Source organism: Hyperolius riggenbachi, chromosome 10, assembly GCF_040937935.1.
Source record: "Hyperolius riggenbachi isolate aHypRig1 chromosome 10, aHypRig1.pri, whole genome shotgun sequence".
In the NCBI taxonomy this organism is placed as follows: Eukaryota; Metazoa; Chordata; class Amphibia; order Anura; family Hyperoliidae; genus Hyperolius; species Hyperolius riggenbachi.
Window position 1 is genome coordinate 1,780,577 of NC_090655.1, and position 15,549 is coordinate 1,796,125.

The window sequence follows — 15,549 nt, forward strand, 5'->3', positions numbered from 1 at the left end:
TGACGGTGAATCCTTCCACGTGCAATCACTATCCTTGCAACCTCCACTTACTGATGGCGAATCCTTCCACGTGCAATCACTATCCTCGCAACCTCCACTTAGTGACGGCGAATCCTTCCACGTGCAATCACTATACTCGCAACCTCCACTTACTGACGGCGAATCCTTCCACGTGCAATCACTATCCTCGCAACCTCCACTTACTGATGGCGAATCCTTCCACGTGCAATCACTATCCTTGCAACCTCCACTTAGTGATGGCGAATCCTTCCACGTGCAATCACTATCCTTGAAACCTCCACTTACTGACGGCGAATCCTTCCACGTGCAATCACTATCCTTGCAACCTCCACTTAGTGACGGCGAATCCTTCCACATGCAATCACTATCCCCGCAACCTCCACTTAGTGATGGCGAATCCTTCCACGTGCAATCACTATCCTCGCAACCTCCACTTACTGACGGCGAATCCTTCCACGTGCAATCACTATCCTCGCAACCTCCACTTACTGATGGCGAATTCCTCCACGTGCAATCACTATCCTCGCAACCTCCACTTACTTATAGCGAATCCTTCCACGTGCAATCACTATCCTCGCAGCTTCCACTTACTGACGCCGAATCCTTCCACGTGCAATCACTATCCTCGCAACCTCTACTTACTGACGGCGAATCCTTCCACGTGCAATCACTATCCTCGCAACCTCCACTTACTGATGGCGAATCCCTCCACGTGCAATCACTATCCTCGCAACCTCCACTTACTTATAGCGAATCCTTCCACGTGCAATCACTATCCTCGCACAGGGGAACGAATTCACACGCTGCAAATAAAACGGATGAGGTGTCACAGGAAGTGTGGAGGCTGCCATGAGCAGAGGCAGTGTTTATACGCTGCGCTCCGGGGTCTGCGAGTTACAGGGGACGCTGCGCTCCTGGCTCTGAGGGTTCCAAGGGACGCTGCTCTCCTGGCTCTGAGGGTTCCAAGGGACGCTGCGCTCCTGGCTCTGGGGGTTCCGAGGGACGCTGCGCTCCTGGCTGAGTGTGCCGGGGGACGCTGCGCTTCTGGCTCTGAGGGTTCTGGGGGACACTGTGCTCCTGGCTCTGAGGGTTCCGGGGGACACTGCGCTCCTGGCTCTGAGGGTTCCGGGGGACACTGCGCTCCAGACTCTGAGGGTTCCGGGGGACGCTGTGCTCCTGGCTCTGAGGGTTCCGGGGGACGCTGCACTCCCGGCTCTGAGGGTTCTGAGGGACGCTGCGCTCCTGGCTCTGAGGGTCCCGGGGGACGCTGCGCTCCTGGCTTTGATGGTTCCGGGGGACGCTGCGCTCCTGGCTCTGGGAGTTCCGAGGGACGCTGCGCTCCTGGCTTTGGTGGTTCCGGGGGACGCTGCGCCCCTGGCTCTGGGGGTTCCGAGGGACGCTGCGTTCCTGGCTCTAAGGGTCCTGGGGGAAGCTGCGCTCCTGGCTGAGTGTGCCGGGGGACGCTGCGCTTCTGGCTCTGAGGGTTTCGGGAGACGCTGCGCTCCTGGCTGAGTGTGCCGGGGGACGCTGCGCTCCTGCCTCTGAGGGTTTCGGGAGACGCTGCGCTCCTGGCTGAGTGTGCCGGGGGACGCTGCGCTCCTGGCTCTGAGGGTTCCGGAGGACGCTGCGCTTCTGGCTCTGAGGGTTCCGGAGGACGCTGCGCTTCTGGCTCTGAGGGTTCCGGGGGACGCTGCGCTCCTGGCTCTGAGGGTTTCGGGAGACGCTGCGCTCCTGGCTGAGTGTGCCGGGGGACGCTGCGCTTCTGGCTCTGAGGGTTCCGGGGGACGTTGCGCTCCTGGCTCTGAGGGTTTCGGGAGACGCTGCGCTCCTGGCTGAGTTTTTGCGGGGGACGCTGCACTTCTTGCTCTGAGGGTTCTGGGGGACGCTGCGCTCCTGGCTCTGAGGGTTCTGGGGGACGCTGCGCTCCTGGCTCTGAGGGTTCTGGGGGACGCTGCGCTCCTGGCTCTGGGGGTTGTGGGGAATGCTGCGCTCCTGGCTCTGAGAGTTCCAGCGGGGGAACATCATGTTACTTTTATTACTGTCATTACCAATTATTTATCTTGTATTTTGTATCATTCTTTGTATTTTGTCACTAATTATGTATCTTGTATTTTGGTGTACACCATTGTCTGTATTATGAACCCCATGTTTGTTTCTTACTTTGTACAGCGCCACGGAATATGTTGGCGCTTTATAAATCAATAATAATAATGATTAATCGGATTGGTTAGGAGATTTTTCACCATTAGTGGTCCCAACCGATAATTTCCGATCGTTCATACGAAGAATTGTTTGTAATCGGTCGTTCAGCAAATTGTATCATTAGTGGCCACACACTGCTGCAGGATTCCCGTATAGGAATGCAGAGAAGTATCCTCCTATCTGGTGTTTATTCTCAGCCATACTATATTCAGCATTCCCTGCTAACTCACTCAGCCAGGAGATCGCCATCTGGGGGGGACAGAGCGGTACTGCGGCTTGTCATGACAAAGGAGGGCTGACACATCATTCAGATTCTCCTTATTTCATAAGATCAGGCCCGGATTTACCTTACAGGAGCCTATAGGCACAGATGTCCTGGCACCCTAGACTCTGCCCTCCATTCACAGGAGCCTATAGGCACAGATGTCCTGGCACCCTAGACTCCGCCCTCCATGCATGCAGGCCCGGATTTACCTCACAGGAGCCTATAGGCACAGATGTCCTGGCACCCTAGACTCCGCCCTCCATTCACAGGAGCCTATAGGCACAGATGTCCTGGCACCCTAGACTCCGCCCTCCATTCACAGGAGCCTATAGGCACAGATGTCCCGGCACCCTAGACTCCGCCCTCCATTCACAGGAGCCTATAGGCACAGATGTCCTGGCACCCTAGACTCCGCCCTCCATTCACAGGAGCCTATAGGCACAGATGTCCTGGCACCCTAGACTCCGCCCTCCATTCACAGGAGCCTATAGGCACAGATGTCCTGGCACCCTAGACTCCGCCCTCCATTCACAGGAGCCTATAGGCACAGATGTCCCGGCACCCTAGACTCCGCCCTCCATTCACAGGAGCCTATAGGCACAGATGTCCTGCACCCTAGACTCCGCCCTCCATGAGCCTACAAACACCCGCCGAACTGCACTGCAAGTGTGCTCACTGGCCCAGCTTTCACCTCCCCCCTACTTCCCTTGCCCATCATAGAGGTAGCTACAGGTGTCCCTTACCATAAGGTAAGCTAGAGAGGAACATCAGAACCACAGACGAAGCACCCTCATGTATTTTATTACATTTATCAGTGGGAACATGACAGTAAACACCTACCCTGCTTTTAGTTTCATTCTTATCTGCCTAATTAGTCTATTATCAGCTGTGATAAGAATACCCGACTGGCTCAGTCTGGGTTTGACCTAGAATCATTATAGCTGAGTCACTCTTCTGTGGAGTCTTTTCAAGCCCAAGCCTGCCCCCTCCTGGCTTAGATTTCCTGCTTTGCAAACTGAGAGCTGTGATGACATGGGAGGGGCTGCTGCTGCTGAGAGAGAAGCTCTGTGGCTGCAATATGATCCCTGTGTGCTCTGTGTGCTCTCAGCATAGATAATGATGATGACTGCAGTTTCATTCCTATGAGAGAGACTTCCTACAGGCAGCTGCACATCATACCAAAATGAAAGCACACAGATGAAAGGCTGCTGCAGCCTTTCCCATATAGCCTAGATAGCAGCCTAGTCTCATATAGCCTAGACAGCACATCCAGAACAACTCATAACCCGGAAGCAGAAGGGATATGAGCCGGCGGCCAGATTTGATTTTTCGTGGAGCAATAATGGATAAAAAACACTAAAAAGGCACACCAGAGCGGCAATTATCAGGTAGAGCATTTATTCTTTACAAGCTATCGACTGATATGTTTATTTTGTGTGAAATGTTCATCTCTGATTCCCTTTAGCTAGGGATGCCCCTGACTGAAGGGAAATCTCATCAGTGGAATGCTGAGAGCCGGGGGAGTAACCTCTCATTTACACTCCACTCAGGACTCTGCATAGGGAAGGAGGGAGGGAGGTGCTGGGGGAGGAGACTGAGCCGCCTTTCCATTATCAGGCGCCTCTAGGCACGTGCCTACACTGCCTTATGGGAAATCCGGCCCTGCAAAAGATGAAGCAAGCTTAAAGGACCACTATTGTGAAAAAATAGTAAAATACATTCATATAAAATGTACATCTCTCCCAGAATAAAATGCACTTTAAGTTACTTTTTCCCTATGTTGCTGTCACTTACAATAGGTAGTTAAAAGCGAACATCTGACAGATTTTAGACTAGCCCATCTCTTCATAGGGGAATCTCAGTATTACCTTTATTCTAGATAGGATAGGCTAGTCCAAAACGTGACATAACCTTCTAAATTTCACAATGTACTGTAAGTGACAGCAACATAGGAAAAAAGAATTTATAGTGCATTCTACTCAACAAAAAAATGTACTTTTTATATCTATGTATTTTAAATTTTACAGTCGTTCACTGTCGTCTTCTAAGGAAAGATGTAAGGCCCGGTTCACATTAGCGGTGGCCGTCCGGAATCGCCGTGCCGGAGCCGGACCGCTTGCAGAACGGACGGAACGGACGCACGGCAATAGCAATGAAAGCCTATGCGTCCGTTCACATGCGTCCGTTCTGCCGGACCGGAGCCGGACCGGATCCGGACCGGATCCGGACTCCGGCGTCCGTTCCAACATGCGCTATTTTTTGGTCCGGCTCCTCCGGCAGCCGTATCCGGGGCGGAGCCGGACTGCACCATCCGGCCAATGGAAACCAATGAGAACCGGAGAGCGCACAACACACTGGCTACAAAAACCGGACGTTCTACCCCACTTCCTATGCATTTTGGATGGGGACCACATGGGCCCAGCGTTCAGGTGGGGCAGCAGCGATTTCATGCTGGAGCTCTAGGCAGCAATATGTCTGATTAGTCTGATAACGAGGAGGCGAACAACAGAGAATTCCCAGGTATACGAGTAAAAAATGCCTGGATCCATGGTCCCAACTGCAGTCTCTGTATCCACGGATGGTCTCCACACGTCCACCTGTCTCCAACAATGACCCCAGACCCTTCTGCTGACCTCCCAGACCCCAGGTAATAACAGGTTGTTATCTCCTTAAGAAACCGGATCCGGACCGCAACCGTGTTCACACCGCACGGAAACCGGATGCAAACGGACCGGATCCGGATAGGAACCGTACGGACATCCGGTGCGGTTTTGACAAAACCGCAAGTGTGAACGGGGCCTAAAGATGTTGAGTACAAAGACGGGCTTCGAATCCAAAAACCCTTTCCTCATACTCACCTGCAGGGTCACCAACTTCAGGAGTGATGACTCCCCCTCCAAGCCGTATAAGAGGCTTCTCCCCTCCCAAGCCTGACTCCCTGCTGTGCAAAAATACACATGAAAAATGCAAAAGAAAAAAACACAAATGCAGGAAAAAAATGCGTAAAAGATGTTTTTTTCTCCAGCCAAATGAATGCACTCCCATGCTTAGGTATGTACATTTCTTTATTTTTCCTTACATTCGCGGTTTTTGATTTGTGTCTTTGCATGCGGTTGCGTTTTGCATATTTTCTGCACGTTTGCATTTTTAGTAACTTCCCTTTTTTTTACAGGAGGAAAATACAATATCAGGGGGTTTTGAACACAAAAATGCACCAAAACACATTTGAATCGTGTGCATTTTTATGTCCCATAGGAAAGGGACATGCATACAATGTGCAGGAAGAGGAAACTTGCTGCCAGTTCACATAAAATCGCACAACACCAATGCCACACAATTTGTTTGGCGAGTTCTCTTGTTTATCACAAAACCTAAATTACAGTCCTGGCCAAACGTTTTGAGAACGGCACAAATACTTGTTTTCACAAAGTGTAACAGCTTGAAGACCGTAGGCTTACACCCCCCCCCCCCCCCCTAGTGACCAGGCTATTGTTTTACCATTCAGGCCACTGCAGCGTTAAGGGATCGCTGCAGGGCTGTACAACTCAGCTCACAATTGATCCCCCTCCCCCCTTTTTCTGCCCACCATCAGAGCTTTCTGTTAGTGGGCTTTAATCGCTGCTGGGATGTTTGTTTATTTTAATTTATTTTAATTTATTTAAATAAATTTGCCTATTTTTTTCTATTATTTTTTCCCCCTCCCTACCCCCCACCAGCCAATGACAGCGATTGGCTGTCATAGGCATCAGACTATGACAGCCGATCGCTCTTGTGCCTCCCCAGGGGACAGCCAAGTGACACGGCTGTCCCCAGTACAGCGCGCTGCCGTAGATCGCATCGCTGTACAATGTAAATAGACTAACAGTCTCCTTGCGGCGATCACCACTGGGAGACTGATGAAGCAGCGGAGTTCCGTCATTCAAGCGGAAATGCACGCGCATCGGTACGTGCGATCTCCCTGAAAAAACACGCCCCCAGGACTTTACGCCAATTGGCATTAGGCGGTCGGGAACAGGTCAATGCTTCTGCGATTTTTTTAGGTCTTTTTGTTAGTTGTTTCTGAGGTGTACTGAAGTATTATGACAACATTTTAGTTGTAATTCATAGGCTGCTGTAATTGCCCGCCGTCACTGAACTCCCAGGCCAAATCCTGGCTGATGGCAGCCCATTCTTTCATGATCAATGCTTGTGTGGGCTTTTGTCTGTCCACCCGCCTAGTGAGGATTGACTACAAGTTCTCTATTGGACTAACGTCTGGGGAGTTTCCTGGCCATGGACCCTAAACATTCAACGCTTTGTTCCCCGAGCCACTTAGTTATCACTTTGGCCTCCTGGCACAGTGCTCCGTCATGCTGGAGAAGACATTGTTCAGCATCAAACTGTCCTTGGATGGTTGGAAGAAGTTGCTGTTGGAGGATGTTTTCGTCCCATTCTTGATTCATAGAGATAGGAGAGGTTACTGTGGGGGATCCACGGTAGCTTCTGTGACAGGATAAGACCAGGAGACACATGGTGCAGTATCACTGGATACGGGAAGAGTTCAAGGAGAGTAGTTCTTCTCATAAAGGTGGTGTAATGAAACGCAGAAAAGCTGCCACGTGTACTGGCAGCAAGGTGGCTGATTCCGCGTCCAGCGCGGTGGTTTGCACGCAGCAGCGTGCGTCTGGTGTGGCTGGGTCTGTTGGTTCACACAGATTGAGAAATACGCGCGCGTGCTGAGAGGCAGAACCTTTATGACAGCCGAGGAGGGATCAGCTGACCAGGTTGGTCAGCTGACCTCAGAGCAAGTGACTATTGGTCAATCACTGATGGGTGGCGCCGGAGAGCGCTGCTCTATATATACCGGTAGTTACTGCTGGTCATTCTCAAGTTGTCTGCCGTTGCGAACACTACGTGGAAGCACTCAGACCTTAGTCAGATCCAACAGTGTGTTAGAACCAGGAGGACCTGGGAATTCACACTGAGCCAGATTACTTCTGTTATCTTTGTGTTATAATTCAGACTAGTTTCAGGGTGTCGAGACCACGGACCTCACACCCAAGATTAGGGACTTTGTGTTATCATTCTGTTATACTTCAGACTAGTTCCAGGGTGTCGAGACCACGGACCTCACACCCAAGATTAGGGACTTTGTGTTATCATTCTGTTATACTTCAGACTAGTTCCAGGGTGTCGAGACCACGGACCTCACACCCAAGACTAGGGATACTGTGTACCATCATATTATACTCCAGACTAGTTCCAGGGTGTAGAGACCACGGACCTCACACCAAAGACTAGGAATTGTTTGATATCTGTTATGACCTATTGCTTTTCTGACTATCCCTCTGCTTTCTGATTCGGTACCTACGCATATCTGATTATCTGTTGCCAACCCCGCCTGCCTTTGGATACCGAATCAGCCTTCTGTCTCTGTACCTTGTTTGTCCGTGTGTTGCCGACCTGGTTTGCCCGACTTTGAGAGCTATCTCTCTCCTTAGAGATAGTCTCCAGACCTGCTAGTGACATCCATCTTTCAGGTGTCACTCACTCACAGGTCCTTCCTACTTTCAGCCTGGGATTCCACCTCTTTGGAGGTCTCAGGCTGCTGGAAGGTTTTTGCACTTCTCAGAAGGCAGTATCTCCCATACTGCCAAAGACCACCTGCTCCTCGGTGGTCTTACTCAAAGTCATTACGGTTGCACCAAACACTCACACTATATAGGTGTCCAGAGGTTAGTTATACTTGGATTATCAGTGATTCTGCAGATCATCAATAATCAGGTATATATCTGTATTCTTGGTGATACTGCAGATCACCAATAATCAGATTCTCTCTGTGTGCTGACACCAATCGTTACAGGTGGGTTGCAGAAACTGGACTATAAAAATGAGGTATCCTCCCTCTCCAGATGACACAACCCAGACAAAAAAGGGTTTTTAGATCAGGCCAGATTTATTTAAAGAGACACTGAAGCGAAAAAAAAAATATGATAAAAAAAATATGATATAGTGAATTGGTTGTGTACTATGAATAATTACTAGAAGATTAGCAGCAAATAAAATATTTAATTTTCAGGTATATAGTGTTTTTTCTAACATTGCATCATGCTATAATATGTGCAGATTACACAACACTCAGCATTCAAAATGAGTCTTTCAGAGCAGTCTGTGCACTAATGACCTCTCCTCTAGCAGAGAAAAAGAAAACTGTTGAGATAATAAAAGTCAGATAACAGCCCTCTCCACGACTAAACTTGGTCGGAGAGTTAATGGCTTGTTTGCATAGAGATAACAACTGGAGCTTCTTAACTCTTCCTGTACTGGAAACAATTAGACTGATGTATCTGATCTTAATGTCTTATTTCTTAGCTGTACTACACATACAAATCATAATATCATAATTTTTTTTTCGCTTCAGTGTCTCTTTAAGTACATTTAAAACAGACAACGCGTTTCACAGGTCTCTGCCCCCTCCTCAGGCCAATAGGAGTGCCTTCAGAAGTTCTGTTTTAGTCCAGGGTGCCCTGAAGCCTTCTTCACAACAACTGAACTCTCCTTAAAGTTCTTGATGATCCGATAAATGGTTGATTTAGGTGCAATCCTAGTAGCAGCATCATCCAGGCCTGTGAAGCCCCTTTTATGCAGCGCAATGATGACTGCATGTGTTTTCTTGCAGATAACCATGGTTAGCAGAGGAAGAACAATGATTTCAAGTGTCCCCCCTCCTTTCAAGGCTGGGAGCACACGTCTGTTTTTGCGTGTGTTTTCTGCACAGGAAATCTGAGAAGCAATGTTAATCAAAGAGCTAGCTGAAACTTGAATGCGTTTTTTCCGTGCAGAAAAAAATCTGGCAGCACTGGAGCACTGGGTGCTTTTTCGCTACCAATTACATTCGCGTCTGTAAAAAAAAATCCCGTGTTTTCCCGCATACAGACACACGTGATGTGCAGAAAACGCATACACGAGTGTGCTGCCAACCTCAAGCTTCCAGTCTTGTATGATTTTGCAAGAAAAAGACACGGGGACACCGGGAGCCCAATCTGTGTGATATCGTCTAGTGATTGAGTAAAGGTAATATAGAAATATACTCACAAAGGAGGGTTGCCAGCAGATGCATTATTTTTATTTGATTTAACATTGATTAATTAGGGTACTATTATATATTTATATCAGTGAGTCTGTTTTTGGTATGTACTGTATATCAATGAGTTTGTTGCTTGTACTCTCAATTTGTTTAACCAATATCGTTAAACCGATCAACCAATTTTAATTGGAACGCTACATGTAGTTTTATAGCTATGCAATTTTGACTATGTTCTGTCGATACCTCTATTTTTTAAAGGAAGTATTTGTATGCACTTTTTAAGCTTCTCTGGGTCTGAGAGCTACCTTTTATTTGTATCATAGGCCCAGTGCACACCGAGCGGTTTTTGGAGCGATCCGCCGGCCGCATCCGCCTGGAAAAACGCTTGGCTATTGTATTGCAATGGGATGGTGCACACCGGCGGTTTGAGGTTTTTGCCAAGCCGCAAACGCGCCTCCTGCTGCGCGTTTGCGGTTTGCTAAAAAACCTCAAACCGCCGGTGTGCACCACACATTGAAATACAATAGCCAAGCGTTTTCACTGGCTGATGCGGCTGGTGGATCGCATACAAAAACCGCTCGGTGTGCACCCGGCCAAATATCTGCTTTCTGCTCCCAAAACCGCTAGCATTTTGACGATCTGCTAGCGGTTTTGGTGTGCACTGGGCCATAAAGAGACTCTGAAGCGAGTCTAAATTTACTATTTTAACATGCAGCCATGTAAAGAACTATAACCCCTGCTAAACCGCCGCATCCCTATGGCAAAACGAGAGGTTTATACCCCCCAAATCCCCCCCTCCCCCTGCAAAATCCACGACTTTCTTGGGCGTGGATTTTTGCTGCTCCTGGAGGCAGAGCTTTGAGCTGTAGCTCTGCCTCCTTGCGCGTCAATCTGCCCGGCGGATCTCCGCCTCTCCCCCGCCCCTCTCTGTGAAGGAAGATTGAGAGGGGCGGGGAGAGGCGGCAATCAGCGGGGATTGACACGCTGAGAGGCAGAGCTACAGCCATAAGCTCTGCCTCAATCAGGAAGCGCTCCCCGGAGGTAGGAGAGGGGATTTGGGGGGTTTAGTCGCGGGATGGCGGCATTTTAGCATGGGTTATATTTCTTTACATGGCTGTATGTTAAAAAAAGTGAATTTAGACTCGCTTCAGAGTCTCTTTAAAGGTACAAACTTGACCTAAGGAAGCGCCTGTTGCCGAGAAACGTTTTGTCACAGTGCTCTTAAAATAAAGTTTATAAAAATCTTTTTTTACCATAACTCCTTGTGGGTTTTTTTTTTCATAAGATTTCAATTTGGCTCTTTTTTCAATGGGGCGCCTCCTACTTTTATCTTAACAGTCCTGTATGCTGTCCAGTGACACATGACTTGAGAGAGTGAGGTGCCGGGCACTAGAGTGAGCAGAGAGCAGAGTGGACAGATGCACAGAGCGCCCAGAGCAGGTGAGAGATGCAGGGCTGCACCCATACTGGGGCTGGAGGGGGCGGGGTCGTGCGTCAGGGAGGGAAGAAAGCCAAAGAGCTCAGAGTGGTAAGATGAAGGGATGAATTAGTCCGTTTTTCTCATAGTTATCTTTTTCACATCAGCTAATCATTCTTTGCGCACGTAAAAAGTGTCTTCCCCTCGATTCCCGCACCAGACTAGCGTGACATTAAGAACGCAGCGCCCGTACGGAGAGACGGCTGTTCAGACACGCAAGCTAGCCTTCATTTTCCAGTGCAGAATGCTGTGCCGGACTACCTGGGTTGTTGACCTTGCTACACCTTGTTTATTTTCACAAACTGGAATAAATAAATAAAAAGAGCTGTCACGGCATTTGTAAACATCCCCGTTGTCAGTAAATCTGCTTACAATGCCGACCGTCCGCATAGCGTGTGCGGGCCTGACCTTGACATTTCACTGCTAATACCGTGCATAACCAATCGCTGCCGCTCCCCTCGCCTCTAATGCGGTAAACAAACAGGAAATATCGCCTCCGCTCGCATAAAATTACACAAATTGTTTACAGAGTTTGTGGTTTATTCCCTCGCTATTAAACCGACAACCCGCACACCAGACAGGACAACAACGCTACGATTAAATGGTGAACTTTACCGGTGTCACAAAGGCTGAAGCCTGCTACACACCTTCAATTATGATTGCCCAATCACTGACCAATTTTACCTCCTTCATGTAGTAGGAGAGTCACCAGGTATTGAGTACTATGAGCAGAGTGTGCAAATAAACCCTCAGGCGAGGAACACACAAAGCAGAAACGCTAGCGTTGCAGAAAACGCTAATGGAAGTCGTATGCGTTTTTGATGCGTTTTCAAACATGCGTTTTTAAAAACGCTGGTTTTGTTGCATAATTGTCAAAAACGCATCAAAAACGCACATAATGAAAGTCAATGGTAACACAATGGTATGCGTTTTCCATGCGTTGTTTTTTATTTGTTTTATGATGTATTTCCGCTTCCTGTTGTCTTGCTAGTGATTTGCATAAAACGCAATAAAAAAACGCATGGAAAACTCATATAAAATGCATATGTGTTTTGTATATGCAAACCGCAAATGCATAAAAACACTTCGCAAAACGCACATGCGGGGAAAAACACTAACGCACCAAAAACGCCAACAAGAAAAACCGCACGACAGAAAACTCGCCCTTTCACGCACAGACATCTGTGCTCCCAGCTTCATACTACACAGAGGTGGTAAAATCGGTCAGTGGTTAGCCAATCAGAATTGAATGTGTGTACCGGGATTACCGGGACGCTTATTACAGTAGATTTGGGGCTTGATTCACATAGCGGTACTAACCTACTTAGCACGTCTAAAGTCTTTAGACGTGCTAACTAGGGTGCTAAGTAGGTTAGCACCGGATTTCTCAATCACATTGGGCTTGATTCACAAAGCGGTGCTAACCTACTTAGCACGTCTAAAGTCTTTAGACATGCTAACCAGGGTGCTAAGTAGGTTAGCACCGGATTTCTCAATTGAGAAAACCGGTGCTAACCTACTTAGCACCCTGGTTAGCGCGCCTTAAGACTTTAGACGTGCTAAGTAGGTTAGCACCGCTTTGTGAATCAAGCCCATTGTGCACAAAGTCCTATGCGCGCATAGTCCCATAGGCTTTAATGGGCACTTCACGCGGAGCGCCCTGCGCTCTGTGCAGTGCGCGCGTAAAGTTTTACGCGCATAAAGTTTTGCCGCGAAAAGCTCGTTTAGACTTGCTAAGGGCTCTTTCACACTAGAGGCTGCGGTAGAAAAGGCTGAAAGTCAGCCTTTTGCTTAACGCCAATACATAGCGTTTTCAAAGCGTTTTCAAAGCCTTTTGAAAGAGTTTTACAGCCCATATGAAAACGTCCTTTTTTTTTCTTCTATAAAAATAAGTGAACAAGATAACTGTAAAACGCTTTGAAAAGGCTTTGAAAACGCTGAAGTTGGCGTTTTCCATTGACTATCATTGAAACGCCAACAGCCAACTTCGGCTGTTAACAGCCCTGAAAAAGCTCCTGGGAGCGTTGAAACGCAACGCTCCAAAACGCCGAGTTAGATGTGAAAGGTAAAATGAAAGTCTATGGACTTTCTTTTACCTAGCAAAACGCCAACTTCGGCCGTGGCGTTAAAACGCCGAAAAATCCCTCTGGTGTGAAAGGGCCCTAAGGGGGTTTTCACAGGCGTGCTAACAGTTAGCACCGCTTTGTGAATCAAGCCCCTGGCGTGGTTTGCATTTTTCCAAACTCATGATTAGGGCTGCTCAAATCCGGATCCGGGAGACACCCCGATAGTTGCTATCTGGATATCTCCCCCGTCCACCTCGCACAGGTAACTGGGAGATATCCGGATAGCAACTATCCAGATGTCTCCCGGATCCGGATTTGAGCATTACTAATCATGATCATTGTACATGTAACGTATTTCAATGGCATCACAATGTTCCCTGCGTTCGTATGCGATTTGCTTTTACGATTATTCTGTGTATAAGATTCATAAGGCAGGTCTAAATTTTTTTCTGCGTAATGTGCAAATCGTGTGTCAATGGGAACACTGAAAAATTGTATACAAAATAGCATTTTTGCTTTGAAAAAATGGCGGTTTTAAAGTTAACTAAATAGGTTTCCATGTGAAGGAATGTCATGTCACAGAAAAATCTCAAAGTAAAATTTGCATACAAACACAAACGATAAACCGCAAAATCGCACACCAAAGACATTGTAATAACAACTGCGACAGTCCCCTTAAAGAGAACCCAAGGTGTGTTTAAAGAATGTTATCTGCATACAGAGGCTGGATCTGCCTATACAGCCCAGCCTCTGTTGCTATCCCAAACCCCACTAAGGTCCCCCTGCACTCTGCAATCCCTCATAAATCACAGCCATGCTGTGAGGCTGTGTTTACATCTGTAGTGTCAGTCTCAGCTGCTCTCCCGCCTCCTGCAGAGCTCCGGTCCCTGCCCCCGTCCCTTCCCTCCAATCAGCAGGGAGGGAAGGGATGCAGGCGGGGACTGGAGCTCTGCAGGAGGCGGGGAGAGCAGCAGACTGACACTATAGAGATAAACACAGCCAGCTCTGACAAGCTGTTTGTCAGCAGCGTGGCTGTGATTTATGAGGGATTGCAGAGTGCAGGAGGACCTTAGGGGGATTTGGGATAGCAACAGAGGCTGGGCTGTATAGGCAGATCCAGCCTCTGTATGCAGATCACATTCTTCAAACCCACCTCGGGTTCTCTTTAAGCCACCTACACACGTCAGATAAAAATCTTTGGAAAATGAAAGATTAACAATCAATCTGCCGATAATTGTTATAAAGTAGTTTGCAAAAGACCTCTCAAGATAGTGACCAAAGATATTTCAATCTTTCAATTCCACATCCTAGCAGAGCTGATCTGTAAATGGTTGTTCGTTCCCCGCTTCGCATTTTGGGGGTTTTATCCCCTAATGATTCCTGACAATTTGTTTTACACATCAGCTGTCAGTGTTGATACAGCAATAACTTTTTATTACTTATACCACCAAAGTAAGACATATATATTTGTTAGGCTTTCTTTGGGTAATATGCCTCAAGATGTGTATTTTGGGGAAGTGTTGCCACATGTTGTATATTTTGTGGGAACGCTGCCGCATTATATGTATTTTATGGAAAACACTGCCAAAGAATGTGTATTTTGTGGGAAATGCTACCGAATTAATTGTATCTTATGAGACACGCTGCTGCATTATGTGTATTTTGTGTAAAACATTGCCGCATTATGTGTATTTTGTGTGAAACACTGCCACATTGTATGTATTTTGTGGAAAATGCTGCTGCATTATGTGTATTTTGTGTAAAACACTGCCACATTATGTGTATTTTGTGTAAATCACTGCTGCATTATGTGTATTTTGTGTAAAACACTGCCACATTATGTGTATTTTGTGTAAATCACTGCTGCATTATGTGTATTTTGTGTGAAACACTGCCACATTATGTGTATTTTGGGGAAAACGCTGCTGCATTGTGTATTTTGTGTAAAACACTGCCACATTATGTGTATTTTGTGGAAAACACTACCACATTATGTGTATTTTGTGGAAAACACTGCCACATTATGTGTATTTTGTGGAAAACACTGCCACATTATGTGTATTTTGGGGAAAACGCTGCTGCGTTATGTGTATTTTGTGTAAAACATTGCCGCATTATGTGTATTTTGTGTGAAACACCGCCACATTATGTGTATTTTGTGGAAAATGCTGCTGCATTATGTGTATTTTGTGTAAAACACTGCCACATTATGTGTATTTTGTGTAAATCACTGCTGCATTATGTGTATTTTGTGTGAAACACTGCCACATTATGTGTATTTTGGGGAAAACGCTGCTGCATTGTGTATTTTGTGTAAAACACTGCCACATTATGTGTATTTTGTGGAAAACACTACCACATTATGTGTATTTTGTGGAAAACACTGCCACATTATGTGTATTTTGGGGAAAACGCTGCTGCGTTATGTGTATTTTGTGTAAAACACTGCCAC

The 15,549-nt window shown here is 47.3% G+C and overlaps 1 protein-coding gene across 1 annotated transcript; it reads right to left on the minus strand.

Moving 5' to 3' along the window:
• Positions 1-915: 915 nt before the first annotated feature.
• Positions 916-2,046, minus strand: LOC137535908 (uncharacterized). Its single transcript, XM_068257782.1, has 2 exons — positions 1,561-2,046; positions 916-1,434 (listed from the first exon to the last, which is right to left on the minus strand). The coding sequence occupies exons 1-2, from the start codon at positions 2,044-2,046 to the stop codon at positions 916-918; spliced, it is 1,005 nt and encodes a 334-aa protein (XP_068113883.1).
• Positions 2,047-15,549: the final 13,503 nt, after the last annotated feature.